This window comes from Rhinoderma darwinii, chromosome 8 (assembly GCF_050947455.1).
Source record: "Rhinoderma darwinii isolate aRhiDar2 chromosome 8, aRhiDar2.hap1, whole genome shotgun sequence".
Taxonomy (NCBI): domain Eukaryota; kingdom Metazoa; phylum Chordata; class Amphibia; order Anura; family Rhinodermatidae; genus Rhinoderma; species Rhinoderma darwinii.
The window spans coordinates 76,347,750-76,364,119 of record NC_134694.1 but is presented as its reverse complement, the minus strand read 5'-3'; the positions used below and the strand labels follow the sequence as shown (position 1 = coordinate 76,364,119).

The following is a 16,370-nucleotide window of genomic DNA, read 5'->3' as shown; positions in this document are numbered from 1 at the left end:
GAAAATACATATTCATTACATGTCAGACTTTCATTAATTCAATGTTAATATGAATGTATGCATGGAATATGGAGTTCACAAAAAACTTGTGTTTGGGCTAAAGGCACATAAATGCACATTTACAATGTTATTCAAAAACATTGTTTACCACATTTTCAAAATTACGGAGACAAAACATGTACCGTTAAAAGCACATGTAAGACACAGGGGAAACTTAAAGAGGACCTGTCAGGGAGGCTTTAATATTTGCAAATTCCCCACCTCTCAGATAATAGGGAGATCACTGGTACATTCCTGGATACTTTGCTGTAGAGTCTGAAATCTCTTGATTTCACACTGCAGATTTGGGTTTTCAGCTAAAGCTTAAAGAGGTTTTCCCATCAGAGACATTTATGACATATCTACAGAATAAGTCATAAATGTCAGATAGATGCGGGTCCCATCTGTGGGACCCGCACCAATCTCTTGAATGGGGCCGCCTAAACCCTGTTCTACCTCTCTGTGCTACGGCTGACTCGTGTGATATCCGATCATGAAGAAGAAAACAGCATAGTAACAGCATGGTACTTACAGAAACAGTGTTTCTCGCATGCTACTCTGCTTCCGTAACCGCCATTCACTACTATGGGAGTTATGGAAACAGCGTAGCTCAGCGAGATACACTGTTTTTGTAACTCCCTACCATATAGTCAGGAAGTTTCCGGGAGGTAGTGAGAGTTTAGGGGGCCCAATTTTAGAGATTGGTGCGGGTCCCCGAGGTGGGACCTGCATCTATCCGGTGGATATGTCATAAATGTCCCTGATGGGAAAACCCCTATAAATGTAAACTTCAGTGAAAACCCATTAACCTTGTTAATTATTCCCTATTATCATGATGTTTGATGCTACTGCTGTCCTTTTGTAGGTTTTTGAATAATTATATATCATGCATGCCTGAGTGATTGCTTAGCATCAATCCAGGAATGCACTTGGTGACAACTACAAACCTGCCTAGCCATGTGTACTCGGCTGTTCTCACTATATATCCTCCAGGCTGATGATGTAAAGCTATTTCCCACCAATCATTTCTGCCGTTTTTGTTCAGTAGGCTGGTATCTGCACACTGCCTTGTACACGCATGCGGCTGCATAGGCAAAGTCTGCAGCCCTTTACATATTTTTTTCTTGTGCCTTAGACCTGTATCTGGGACTGATCAGCATCCTGCTTAAAATTTGGAATTATCTTTAGAACTATAACTTCTGTGGGGTGGGGTCTCACCAACCCACCCTATCTGATATCTGGGCAAGGTAACATGAGACATGAAGACCCCACAGCTGCTAACTGCAGACAGTCGTATGTACCAGCAAGTTGGCAGAGAGAATTTGGACTATTCTCTTCTAAAAGCAAGTTAGATGTATATTTGGGGTAATAGAAGACTGACTAGATTAAGAGGTTGTGGGTTTCATTTCATCTGTCTACTAGAATTTCCCTTTAAGCATTTTCAGAATGGATGTGTAAATTACACATTCAGTTGCTTAAAATGAGAGTTTTAAGAATCCTATTTCCAGTGTATAAACGTCGCTTAAAGGGGTTGTACCAGAATCGACAATTATCACTAAATTTTCTGAGATAATTGTGATTTTTGTCTGAATGGCGAGAGTCCCACCGCGGGGACCATTACTGGCTGCGAAAATGGGGTTCCCAAATCCCCTGTGCCCCCTTACTGCTTGACCGCATTTAGAAGGACATTGAATATTGGGACGGTCGAGCAGACGAGCTTCCACTTCATTCGAAGTCTATGGTAATGACGGAAACAGTGGAGTACATCGCTATGCTGTCTCCGTCAGTCCCATAGACACTGAATGGAGCAGCGGCCTCATGCTCTGCCACCACTTCTCCTCAATGTGGAAGGTGCACCGAACAGGAATGAAAGGTTTGGGAGCCCCCATTCTCGCTATCCTGTGGATAGGTGATAATTGTTGATTTTGGAAATACCCCTTTCACATTGAACTCATTACATAATAATGAAATATAATGCCCAAGTTAAGGACCAGAGAAGCTTGAATGAAATACAAAATGTTGCACCTTCTGCTACCACTTCCCATTACAGAACACTAGCTTCATTTTATTACAGTGTATAGTCTGTAAATGACTACTGACTGCTGTGAAATGGCTACATCTGTAGTTGAAAATCTCAGGATCAATTATGTTTTTAAGATTAAAAAAATACAGGAGCTTGTACTGAAATAATAAACTGGTGTCAAATGGTTCTTGTAAACATTTTGTAGAATAACTGAATTATGAAGAATAAGTGGATAAAATAAGTATCCAATTATATACCAGTGAGTATAGGACATGATAAAAACCAGGATTATAACATATGTGAGTGTATTTAAGAAATACTTCAAAACATCTTAAGCCTTCCAGTCCTATCACAGATTAAAAAAAATATATATTTATCCTTGAATACTCGATTATTCATTAGGAATGCATTGATGTTATATCCAATTCAAATAAGAGATAATTACAATTGATGGTCTTTTTCCTACCATTTGTACACATGGATCATCTTAGCTGAATCTATCAAGGTGCATTCACTGCTTACACATGGCTGAAACAATGCAATGAAACCAAGTCAAGAAAAAAACCGCGGTTGATTCATTGGGAAACACTTAATACGCCTGCATTCATTATGCGTCCATTCTTTTCTAAGAAAACAAACATTTTGTGGCACAAGTTTGATTGCTGCATGATGTTTATGTAAATGATATCTTACAAAGCAGCAGAAATAGAGAAATAGTGCTCAGCATACAAATGCTGAAATGGAAAACTGAGAGTTTCTATATCAGCAGGTACCTTTTAAAGAAATAGCATTATTAACATAAAATAGATCACTTATGTGTGTTTGTTATCTTTCAGATCTGTAGAAGATACAGATTTGTTTCAGATCTATATAGATCTATATATATATATATATATATATATATATATATATATATATATACAGGGTGGGCCATTTATATGGATACACCTAAATAAAATGGGAATGGTTGGTGATATTAACTTCCTGTTTGTTGCACATTAGTATATGGGAGGGGGGAAACTTTTCAAGCTGGGTGTTGACCATGGCGCCCATTTTTAAGTCGGTCATTTTGTATCCAACTTTAGTTTTTTCAATGGGAAGAGGGTCATGTGACACATCAAACTTATCGAGAATTTCACAAGAAAAACAATGGTGTGCTTGGTTTTAACGTTACTTTATTCTTTCATGATTTATTTACAAGCATCTCTTTGTTTACAGCCATTGACATGTCGCATTCCTGGATGAACAGTTTCCTGGAAAGTGGATTGGTCGTCGTGGGCCAGTTGAATGGCCCCCTAGGTCTCCCGATCTGACCCCCTTAGACTTTTATCTTTGGGGTCATCTGAAGGCAATTGTCTATGCTGTGAAGATACGAGATGTGCAGCAACTGAAACTACGGATACTGGAAGCCTGTGCTAGCATTTCTTCTGCGGTGTTGCTATCAGTGTGTGAAGAGTAGGAGAAGAGGGTTGCATTGACAATCCAACACAATGGGCAGCACTTTGAACACATTTTATAAGTGGTCAGAAACTTGTAAATAACTCATGAAAGAATAAAGTAACGTTAAAACCAAGCACACCATTGTTTTTCTTGTGAAATTCTCGATAAGTTTGATGTGTCACATGACCCTCTTCCCATTGAAAAAACTAAAGTTGGCTACAAAATGGCCGACTTCAAAATGGCCGCCATGGTCAACACCCAGCTTGAAAAGTTTCCCCCCTCCCATATACTAATGTGCCACAAACAGGAAGTTAATATCTCCAACCATTCCCATTTTATTTAGGTGTATCCATATAAATGGCCCACCCTGTATATATATATATTTATATATATATATATTTTTTTTTTTTTATATATATATATATATATATATATATAGATAGATAGATAGATAGATAGATAGATAGATAGATAGATAGATATAGATCTATATATATATATATATAGTTATAAAAAATGAACTAAGAGATCAGGTTTGTATTTGTAAAATAGCTGCAGAATAAATTATGATATTATATGATTTGTAGACATGGTGACAGTATTTAATTTAGTTGAACATTCTCAAGACGATATGTGGGTGCAGCATGTGCAGGTTTAAGCAGCTAAGTTGTCTTTTATTATAAGTCGAAGTCCCGAAGAGAAAGAAAGTAGGTTCATGGGAAGAAAAGACAGAACATTGGATGCTATAAAGTGAAGACAGCAATCCATTGTCTTACAAATATCACTCCACGAATATAAGGCTCAATGCCCTCCTAACCCTTTTACATGGATTCCTAAGAGTCTGTGTGGCCAACCAGAGTCCCAAGATGCCCATAGTTGTCCATCTATTGTTGTGCGCATAGTTGAGCATTATTCTATCTTTTACAGTAACTTCATAACCAGTTGATTAACCAACGCTCTACTATGCTAACAACAACAGATGGACAACAACGGGCATTGCTCAAACAATAGATTCTACAGGAAAAGCCTCAAGTAGGACATCTTGGGACTCTGGTTGGCCCCACAGACTCTTAGGAATCCCTGTAAAAGGGTTAGGAGTTCATTGAGCCTTATATTCGTGGATTGATATTTGTCAGACACTGGATTGCTGTAAGTCACCAGTAAAAGATCCAGACTGAAGACGTATGATTCAGTTTTGTTTAAGAAGAATATTGGAGAATAAGCAAATTTAAGCGTCATCAACGAGAACCAGCTTGAGACCAGACACCAGATTGATGTAAGATGTTTTTCCATGACCAAAACCCTAGAATCCCTGAAATTGTCATCAATTTCTGTCCATTACAAAGTCAGGATAAAAAATGTGGAATAGTAAAGTGGACAGTTTATATGCAAAAAAGCAACATATAAAAATAACTTTTCTTCACTGTCAATTTCAGGTCTGAAAAGTCGGGATGTTGCTAAGCTGTATAAAGTATGGGGCAATCATCAGGAATTTCTGTTGTTGAATGGTCCATGGTATGAATAGACATTGGATGGGAATCCAAGGGGGTTATCCTGAGATGGGTTTGAAATTCAAGTTGCATATTGTTTATCTGTGTTTTTCTGAAAAATAATGACTCAACTGCATTCTAAGGCTTTGCCTGGATAGATTAATCCAAATCTGCTTTAAGAGTCATTACACAGTTCCAGGATTCAATGACCTTGTAATATTTCTACACAGTTTCATTGCAGGCATCACTGATAAACTGGCTGCAGAGTAGGTGCATAAAGAGCAATGCCAAAATGTATTCTTATTATCTGGATTGTCCTCTCTGCAATCCAGAGCAGTCCAATAAATAAACTGCTGGGCTACAGGAATGCACATTCCTTCGTTGTATCGTGAATTTGTCAGCAGAATGACCTTCACCATTATTAAGATGTTTCCATTTTTGAAGGGACTTATTACATTTATAGGTGTATATTAAGGAATTGTTCTTTAAACATTCCTCTTCTATATTAGTGTAGAGACAACAAAGCTGAATTAATACAGCAACATGTCTAAATATACACCACAAGCTACACTAACTTATGTGTAACAAAAAAAATCCAGGGACCCTTAATAATATCGTTTTTGATCGAAAGAAACATCTTTAGTTATTATGGGGATAATCTGTTGCTGTGATGGATAACTGTCTGCCAAAATTGTAGTAAGCTGTATCCTTTTGGTGCTGTTGGTGATAGTTGGATGTCCCACAGGTGGTAATAGGAAACTAGTACATATGATGATATGCTGCCGGGATGCCGGGCTTATCTTTCCTTTGATTTCTGTAGTAATTGTCACTATAGAGGTGAAATGCTGCACATTTCACCTCTGTTTTAATGTTTGAACTATATAAGATGCTTTCAACTTCAGCATTTTGGTATTCTAGAAAAAAAATTTTTTTTTGTACCACATACCAAATGTTCCCTAATAAACCATACATCATAAAATAATAAGAATTGAATTTAGAAATATGGGCATTGTTGCACAAATATACAATTTAAAGAATACCTATTGAAATGTATATATTCAAGTCTTCATGGTTTGCTTATTTATATAACATACTAGTTAGGCTTAAGATAAAACATCCCATGTATGGTTGTAAGAATATTTGAATGGGTTCCTTACCTCTTTCAGTATCGTATAGGTAAACAAATCTTTGCCATTCGTAGTCATTGAGAATATTTAGAATGGCTCCCTTAAGTGCTGGTCGCATCTGGATTACAAACTGTACATCTGCGTCTGTTGGAAAGCTTGGCGTGATGAATGAAGTGTGAAGGGCTCCACAAAATGATGTAAGAGTGTTCATAGACATTTGGTCATAGAACCCAAAGATGGCATAGACGCCACGGGAGAACTGTGAACAAACTGAGAAAAAAACATGGTAAATAGAGCGTATAATGAAAATCATCGACAATGTAATATTCAAATGATTTTGGTAAAAATGTATTCAAATTATTTAAGCAATAAATCCTGATACCACACAATTCATTGTGCTAAATGACTGCTTTGTCCTTCTTTGACATAATTATCATTCCTTTTCATTCTTTTTTCTTTATCCTTGACATCATAAATTAGAATATATTGAGTTGAATAAATATAAAGAGGATTTGTAATTATTAGAATTGATAGCACATCTCTAGGATTTATCTAATTCGTGGGAGTCCCCTGCAATACTCCAACACAGGTCCACTGTGAGAAGTCAAAACCCCATAATTCTAGGCAATAATACGGGCCCTAATGGTCCCACTGACAATCAGACATTAGGATTCTAGACCACATTTATTAACAATGGCGTATTTTGTGCCAATAATATTGAAGAGGGTAGTTGACAAAAACTGTACCTAATTTATTAAAAGACATAAACCTCTTAGTAAATCTGGTGCAGTTGGAGTTGTCTAAAGGTCCTATTACACGGGCCGATATAAGCCGTGAAAATGAGCGCTGATCAATGAGACAGATCGTAGATTGACACTCCTTTACTCATTTTGAAAGAAACTATGATCAGTAATGTATGGGGAGGAGCAATCATTTTCAGCGTTATCTAGATTATACGGTTATGTGGGTACTCTATCACTTTCACATGTACATTTTAGCTCACAAGCTTAATTTTTTCTTATCTCTGGGATGATTTCAGTTTATTTTTTATATAAGTTTCTCTTTAGGCCAACAACAGATATCTTACTCATAGAATAAGGAGGATTAACTTAGGTTTCTGACCTCTTTGTTACAAGCAAGAACAGACTGAGTATACTCCATATTGACATGGGCAATGACCATGTATAAACTAGAGTTGTTATAGAACATCTAAAACATCTCTCTTTGGTCTCAAGGTCGTTCAAGACCAGTTATGCAATAGTTGTAAATGTTAGAAATTCTGCTTTAATTAAAGTAAAGAATGGTAAGATCAAATCCTGTTAATACAGCCTAACAATGTCATCATTACCAATGTGAAACGTACACTGTAAATAGCTTTGTGACAATGTCAACACAGCATAATTTCTATTAGGTACACTCGCACTCAGTTTTTGAGGGAACACGGCAGGGTAGTTGTTCCAAACATTTTGGGGAACTAACCACAAATCTTCTGTGGATGTAGGTTCCCTCAAATCCTTCTGTCTCTTCATGTAATAGCAGACAGACTCGATGATGTTGAGATCAGGGCTCTATTGGGGCCATATCATCACTTCCAGGGCTCCTTGTTTTTCTTTACGTTGAAGATAGTTCTTAATGACATTGGCTGTATGTTTGGGGTTGTTGTCCTGCTGCAGAATAAATTTGGAGCCAATCTGACGCCTCCCTGATGGTATTGCATGATGGATAAGTATCTGCCTGTATTTCTCAACATTGAGGACACCATTAATCCTGATCAAATCCCCAACTCTTTTTGCTGAAATGCAGCCCCAAACTTGCAAGAAACTTCTACAATGCTACACTGTTGGCTGCAGGCACTCATTATTGTACTGCTCTCCATCCCTTTGGCGAACAAACTGCCTTCTGTTACAGCCACATATTAAAAAATTTGTCCACAGCAGTTTTTCCATGAAGACCACTGCTGACCAGACTTCACCAAGCAGTAGATGGGTGTACCTTGGTTCTACTGGTTTCTACCAGTTCTGAGCTGATGGCACTGCTGGACATCTTCCTATTTTGAAGGGAAGTAAGCATGATGTGTCTTTGATCTACTGCACTAAGTTTCCTTGGACGATCACTGCGTCTACGGTCCCCAACGTTGCCCGTTTCTTTGCGCTTCTTCGAAAGAGCTTGAACAGACAGCACATCTTGAAACCCCAGTCTGTTTTTAAATCTTTGCCTGGGAGAAACCTTGCTGATGCATTATATTTACCTTGTCTCTTACTGATGTGCTCAGTCTTGCCATGGTGGACCTGTGACATGAAACATTCTTCCATAACCTCACCTTTGTAGCAGAGTTCGGCTATTCCTTAAGCCTCCTACACAGCTGTTCTGTTTTCTATATTGATAAGCATAGTCGCTAGAAGCATTTCCTGGCATATACTATGAAAATTATTAAAAAGTGAGGTCTAAACTGAGCCCTATTTTTATACTACACTGATATCTAATTACATTATTTTACAATTAAATTACATTTCTTTATATTTTAATTTTACAAAATAATATCTCCCAAAATCAATAATAGTGACTTGCTGTATTTTTTCTTCCAAATTAAGACTTTAATTATTACACATAATGACTAGGCTCATGACACAATACACACAACATATTTGTAGTTGTCTGATAGTAAGTTGATGAATTTATTATTATCTTTATCCATAAATGTGATAAGGGAGAGCAACAGCATAAATATCTTGAAAGTTATATTTTATAAAACTACTTCTTTGGAAACTTTTGTGTTAAGATAACATAAAAATTTGGAAAGAATAAGAGTATCCCTTTTGATCATTTGTTATATATTTCAGACAGCAGTTCTTTCTTGGGAAAATACACTAAGCATATGGAACAATAGTTACAAAAGGCTTTAGGCATATATTGCTGTGGTTCTTGAAAACAAAGACTGATGGCTATCAAATAGGCTTGCAGGAAGCATGCTCCAAAATATTCCCTTAAGGATTCCACAAAGACTTCAGAAACATACACACAGACGCATACAGAAATGAATAATTTCTCTTTTACCAGGATTTGCCTGGAGATCTCTCAATAGGTGATAATCATTTATGGTTAATCAGACCAGAACATGGAAAAAATATTTACTGCACATCCCAAAGCATTAATGTGTTATTACTACTACTTCTACTGCTACTATTATTATGACTAATGACTTATTTTGTGGCAAAAAAAACCATTACATATTTATAAAATTTCCTAACGTATAATTATTATTAACTCCATTAAGCATATTATTATCATAGTCTATATAAAATAATAAGATAAACTGTACTGTTTACACTTGTACGGCTATCCAAACAGTATTCTATTCATATTGAGTTATATTATGTTGTCAACCCTCAAGTTTAGTCTTCTAATTCCAGTTGTGTTTTCTTTTTGTGATGCATCAAATTAACAATATTTGTTTGTTTTTTTCCAAAATTACCTTGAATCCGTTATATAGATGGGTGTATTAGAGGCCAAATTTCAGACTTCTGCAATTTTTGATCTATAATAGTTAGACTTTATCAAACACACAAGTTGGTAAGTATACACTATATTTATGTAAATGAATCCTAGCAATTAGGCTGTGATAAAAGTGAAACTTTAGCTGGCCATAAACATGACATCATTTCTGGCAGAAAGCTGTTTTGGCTGGTTGATATTACCACTTAATAACATAATTTTGTTGTCCTTGTTACTATCTATTGAGGTTGGTGACTTAAAGAGGCTCTGTCACCAGTTTATAAGTGCCCTATCTCCTACCTAATCTGATAGGCGTCATACACTTCTCTTCATTCATGTTCAGCTTGATTCACTTAACAGTGTGATCTCGCGAGATCACGCTGTGACGGGACTTCCTCCCACAGGTTCTTCATCTGAGCCATGGAAGACTGAACAGACATCGCCTCCAGCCGCTGCAGATTCAGATAAACATCCTGGCACGGCTGGAGGCGATGTCTGACTCTTCCATCGCTCTGGTGAAGGACCTTTGGGAGGAAGTCCGGTCACAGCGTGATCTCGCGAGATCACGCTGTGCAGTGACAAAAGCTGGGCTGGAATGAAGAGAAGTGTATGACGCTGACTGGTCAGCGTCATACACTTCTCTTTACACCTGCCACTTGGTAAAAAGTAAAAAAACACCCACTTGGTCATTAAGAACTAATTAGCATAAATCTAAAATTGTTCATAACTTCCTCAAAAATGATAGTTTTTCAAAATAAAAAACACTGTTGTTATCTATATTACAGCGCCGATCAGATTATGTAGGAGGTAGGGAACTTATAAACTGGTGACAGAGACTCTTTAAGGATGAATTGATAGTTTTTTTTACCGCTCAGACGGTTATTAATGTAAAGTCTGAAGCGTCCATCAAGGGTTTGACCTTCCCTTAGCTAGCATGCAGAAAGAACGATCCAAATTTCCACTAGTGTGTGTATCTCGCTGGTACTTGTGGTTCCACACAGAAATTAAACAGCAGAAATGCAACTGCTTGCTGTGTATATCCTCGTACTTGATGTTCTAAATCTCCAACAAGGGAGAAAAAGGAGATAGTGCACTACCTTTTGGAAACTACAAATTCCACAGTTTATTCCATACTTACAAAAACAGATATAGAAAAAAGCATAAGATGCAACCCAATAATGCATTATTTGGCATGTTACAAGAGCTTATCTTATGCTTTTATCTAGATCTGTTTTTGTAAGTATGGAATAAACTCGTGGAATTTGTAGTTTTCAAAAGGTAGTGCACTATCTCCTTTTTCTCCCTTGTTGGAGATTTAGAACATCAATTACGAGGATATACACAGCAAGCAGTTGCATTTCTGCAGTTTCATTTCTATGTAGAACCACAAGTACCAGCGAGATACACACACCAGTGGAAATTTGGATCGTTCTTTCTGCATGCTAGCTGGGGGAAGGTCAAACCCTTGATGGACACTTCAGACTTTACATCCACAACCGTCTGAGCGGTAAAAAAATATCAAGTTGTCTCTGTTTTTTGTGGTGTTGAGGATTTCACCTCTTTTTTACTTGCTCCGGTTGTTCATCTCCTTGTTGAGATATTTCAGTGAGTAGAGAGCTGAGTTTTATATTTCGTCTTAAGGGTATATGCACACACACTAATTACGTCCGTAATTGACGGACGTATTTTGGCCGCAAGTACCGGACCGAACACAGTGCAGGGAGCCGGGCTCCTAGCATCATAGTTATGTACGATGCTAGGAGTCGCTGCCTTGCTGCAGGACAACTGTCCCGTACTGAAAACATGATTACAGTACGGGACAGTTGTCCTGCAGCGAGGCAGGGACTCCTAGCATCGTACATAAGTATGATGCTAGGAGCCCGGCTCCCTGCACTGTGTTCGGTCCGGTACTTGCGGCCGAAATACGTCCGTCAATTACGGACGTAATTAGTCTGTGTGCACATACCCTTAAGGATGAACATCTACTTATCACAGGGAGTAAAGTTGGCCATATACCTATGCATGTTTATTCCATGTCGAAATTAGACAACTGCTTATCTCTAAAAGAACAAAAGTTAATATATGTTTAAATCTAACATGTCCAATAATTTTTTCCCCAAATATCTACCATAAGACCCGGGCCAATGATCGGGCAAACGATTGTTCATCTGAACGCTCAGTCCCGATCATTGCCCTGTGCAAATGCTCGAATATCAGCTGATCAGCTCGTTTATGCGGCCAACAAAATGGTCGGTAGTCGGCAGTACATCTCCCTGTGTATACAGGGAGATGTGCTGCCGACATGATAGAAATGTACTCTATGGTACGAACGATCGTACTAACAATCAATCATCCCCATACATAACTAATCATTGCTCCTTGTGAAAGGAGGAAACAAGCGATGATCAACGAGCTGTCTTGTTGATCAGCGGTTGTTTTTACAACTTATATCGGGCTGTGTTAAAGGACCCTTAAAGTGGAATGCCCCCATATATACAGTGAGTAGCAGCACTGAGGTCCTGGGTTCTCCCTGTATTTGTGTCAGTACTCAAGGTTAATTGATTCTTATGTGTACCTGAGATAGGTAACTTAGAATGTGAGCCCCATTGGGGACATGGACTGATGTGAATGAGGACTATTTCTGTACAGCGATGCAGAATAAGTTGGTGTTATACAAGCAACAGGAATTAAATGAGATTTTCACATTGACATTTTTTTAATGTGTATTGTAGCTAGAGGCTGAAAAAACACACATCAAGTTTTTGTTGCATATTTTGTTGCAGTTTTTTGGACCAAAGCAAGAAGTGGATTTAGAGGGAATGAGAAATATAAAATAGAAACTTATATTTCTCCTAAATCCACTTCTGATGTTGGCTAAAAATGCTGCATTAAGATTTACACCAAAATCTGCACCAAAAACTCAAAACTGTGTTTCGAGTCTTACCGTACCTACACGCAGTGCAGATTTTCTCCAGTGTATTTGCAGCATTTCCGCAGCAAAATCTGCATGTGTAACATGCAGATTTTGCTGCGGCTTTCACCCCGTCTACATTGAAATGAAGATGCTGAACATTCAGAACAGAATAAGTATGCTGCATATTTGAAAATCCGCAGCATGCTCTGATTTACATGCAGAAATCCACATATCCGAAAGGAGAATCGATAAAAAAATTGTCTACCTCTGCAGGGAGCCTAAGGGCAAAGCCCCACGTGGCGGAATTGCTCTTAAATTCTGCTGCGGACACTCCGCAGCGTTAATCCGCAGCGGAGCCGTTTCTCCATTGCCTTCCACTTCTTTTTAGTAGGCTTCGTTTAGACGTGGCTGAAAATTCCGCTGCGGAGCATAGGCTGCGGTGCGGAATTTGGTGTCCGCAGCATACAATAGATGTTGCGGACCAGTGGCGGACTGGTTGCAGACTCATTGCGGAAGTTCTCCATTGACTTCAATGGAGATTCTAAATTCCGCAATGAAGTCCGCAGATGTCATGCACATGTTATGTGTGCTGTGGATGCGTCTTGCTTTTTTGACATGACATTTCTTAATTCTGGCTGGACCTATGTATTTCTAGGTCTACAGCCAGACTGAGGAAGTCAATGGGGCTCCCGTAATTACGGGAGCGTTGCTAGGAGACGTAAGTAAATAGTCACTGTCCAGGGTGCTGAAAGAGTTAAGCGATCGGCAGTAACTGTTTCTGCACCCTGGACAGTGACTACCGATCCCAATATACAGCAACCTGTCAAAAAAATAGAAGTTCATACTTACTGAGAACTCCCTGCTTCTGTCTCCAGTCCGGCTTCCCAGGATGACGTTTCAGTCTAAGTGACGGCTGCAGCGGTCACATGGACTGCCGTGTCATCCGGGGAGGTTGGGCTGGATGCCGAAAGAGGGACGCGTCACCAAGACAACGGCCGGTAAGTATGAAATTCTTTTACTTTCACTAGGGAAAGTGCTGTCCCTTCTCTCTATCCTGCACTGATAGAGAGAAGGGAAGCACTTTTACCGCAGTACGCAGCAGCTAGTCCGCATCAATTTACTGCACATTTTGGGCAGATCCGCCGCAGAATCTGCAACGCAGATTCTGTGCGGCATTGATGCGGACAGCTGCGGAGGAAAACCGCCTTGTGGGGCCATGCCCTAACAGTATTTTTTAATATGTTGCCCTAGATAAAAGCAACATATTACAAGAACAGGTCTGTCATCCTTTTAGCCAAAACAGTGCAAAAAATTATTGTGCAGTTTAGCTAATAGGCGTGATCAAAGAATAAACCAGACTCATAGGTATGAGAGTCTAGTGTATTCATGAGGGGAGAGCTACACCGCTACACCACCTCACCACCTCCTGTCGCCCCTTGCGGGGATTCTCAGATGGCTCCTGTGTACCTGCATACACAGCAGCCCTTCAATTACTGTGAGGAGGTTGGGGGAGAGCCTTCCTCATGAATACACCAGACAATAACTATGTAACAGTATATTCTTTGAGCCGTTTTGACTAATAAGAGTATGGACCTGTCCCTTTAATAGGTTGCTCTTACCTAGATCAGCATATTCAGCTGACAGATCTGCTTTAAGTATTAGATTGTGAAATTATCAGAATATACTAACAGGAATCTAGTCTTTATGTGTAGCTTTTGCGAGTCAGCTTTCCTTCAGTAGGAAGATGGATGGAAATGCTATGTCTAATAAAAAGAAAAGTTTGTTGAAAATTTTTTAAACTTACTGGATAGACAGTTTTGTATAGCTTGTTTTTGCTTAACCCTTTTGAAAATCAGAACATCGGATTAGGAATTCATAGAGTAAGTGACTCATGTCATTTACAGATAATGTAGAATCTATGATCAGCAGGATGTGAGAATAATTGTATTGGACGACATCTTAATTATAAGTATGTTGGCTTAAGTGTTATCAGTAATTACTGCAGATATTAGGAATAGATTTCATGAATCTGTAGCATCCCAGCAACTTCCTGATTTAGGAAGGCAAATTCCAATCACAAACACTACTTAAACCTTTTCCTTTAATACTAATGAATGACTTATTATCTACTCTGAACACGCCACAGGATGCCAATTGGATTTTATTGTCCCATTTAAAGGGCAAATAAATCTTTTTTGTTTTTTTTCTTTAAAGGGAGATAAAATAACAAATTATCTAAGCTCTTCTTTGGTTTCTAAACCTGCAACCCTATTAATATTCTATAAAACTTACTGTATATACAGGGTCCAGGTAAAAATTTCATTGTATAGATAAATAGCTCGGAGTTCCTGAATTTTGTAAAGTTTTATTTTTGATAAATGATAGATGGCAGTAAAGAATAAAAAATGATTTATTTCTATTAGAGTTGGTATGAAAAAGGCTAAATTAGCATTAATAACATGGTCTTTTATTGCTCTGAATATAAATTTCAATTGAAGAACTTAGCATAAAGTTCTTATCATTCTTTTTTTCCATAAACACCCTAATGATTCCCGTTACAATGTCACACAAGCAAATAAAAGTGAATATAATTTGCACTATCATTGAACTATTAAGTTGACTCTTTTCTATAAGTCTGGTCACATGTTAACTGGATGTTTGTAGACAGTGGTATTCTCAATTATGATAATGCCTGCAGAAAAAAATAATAGTCAACAGGCTTTCTTTTAAGTCATGTAACCCATGATCCAAGAGACCGGTAAGTTTCCAAATCAATCAATGTTCTTGACTATTATACTAGCCAGATGAAGGCACTAGTCCAGTGCCGAAACTCGTATCTTTACATCGATAAACAATTTTACTAGCCAAATGAAGGCACTAGTCTGGAGCTGAAACGCGTAGCTGTACATCAAAGAGTACAATCTATTTCCAAGTCTTGTACTACACTAACCAGTAACGCCACAGTCAGCGCCCTGACAGCCTTGCTTTTACCTTTTCTTATTAGCGCTCTTTTGTTTTTCTCCTCTTCTCTGAAATTCCCTTATACATGGCACCCAGCCCTCTGCAAACCATCAAACATAAGTTGAAAATCCAGCTATTCTAAAAAGCTTAGAAACTGGGCTAAGGTCTTCCACTTAACTACAGTCACAATACCCCTTCCCCTATCACGTCAATTCTTGTTCCATATAGACCATATGATAGTATGCCCAGGACACACTCTCTCTATGAAGCAGCTCTACTGGATTCTAGTAACAACTAGGCCCTTATTTTCGCCATTTGCTATCTCCTCAATGCTACACATAAACTGCAGTACTTTATGTGGGTAGTATGAGAGTGTTTATTACTATGCATTAGTGCACCATACCATAAATACTTGATTTCATATTGTCTAATCACATACAGTAAAAATGTGGAGTTGTTGCCAATTCATGGTGGGCTAAAGTAAAGCTTTTGCACTGGGCCTAACAGCTTCATGCTACACATCTTCATCCTCTTATCTAGTTTGAAGTTTGCATTTATCCTGTAGCACTGAGTTGTTTGCTGAATTGCTTTATAGTATATGTTTCTTATATGTATTAAGTGTTTTACAATATACAGTCCTTTATGTAATGTTGTAAGATTGATTACATATCATGACACAGTAATGGTGGAGAACCACTATTTACATTCCCGGAATTACTATTCTATTGACGTGATTAATAAATGATGGAAATATAATTAATATTTTCCATCTTTAAAATAAATAGTCACAAGTAAAGCAATTGTAAATTTAAATCAGCTTCCGCCTTCGTGCTGTTTTTGATAAGTGGTTATGGGCATACTAAGCAAGGAGAATTGATGTTGTA

At 38.1% G+C, this 16,370-nt stretch overlaps 1 protein-coding gene across 3 annotated transcripts in view; it reads right to left on the bottom strand.

Moving 5' to 3' along the window:
• Positions 1–16,370, bottom strand: part of GRIA3 (glutamate ionotropic receptor AMPA type subunit 3) — a 251,178-nt gene that overhangs the window by 169,756 nt on the left and 65,052 nt on the right. For all 3 annotated transcript variants that reach the window (XM_075835771.1, XM_075835770.1, XM_075835769.1), the window contains exon 3: positions 6,150–6,389. In XM_075835771.1, the coding sequence (XP_075691886.1) occupies positions 6,150–6,389 (240 nt within the window). The remainder of the gene's footprint in view (positions 1–6,149; positions 6,390–16,370) is intronic.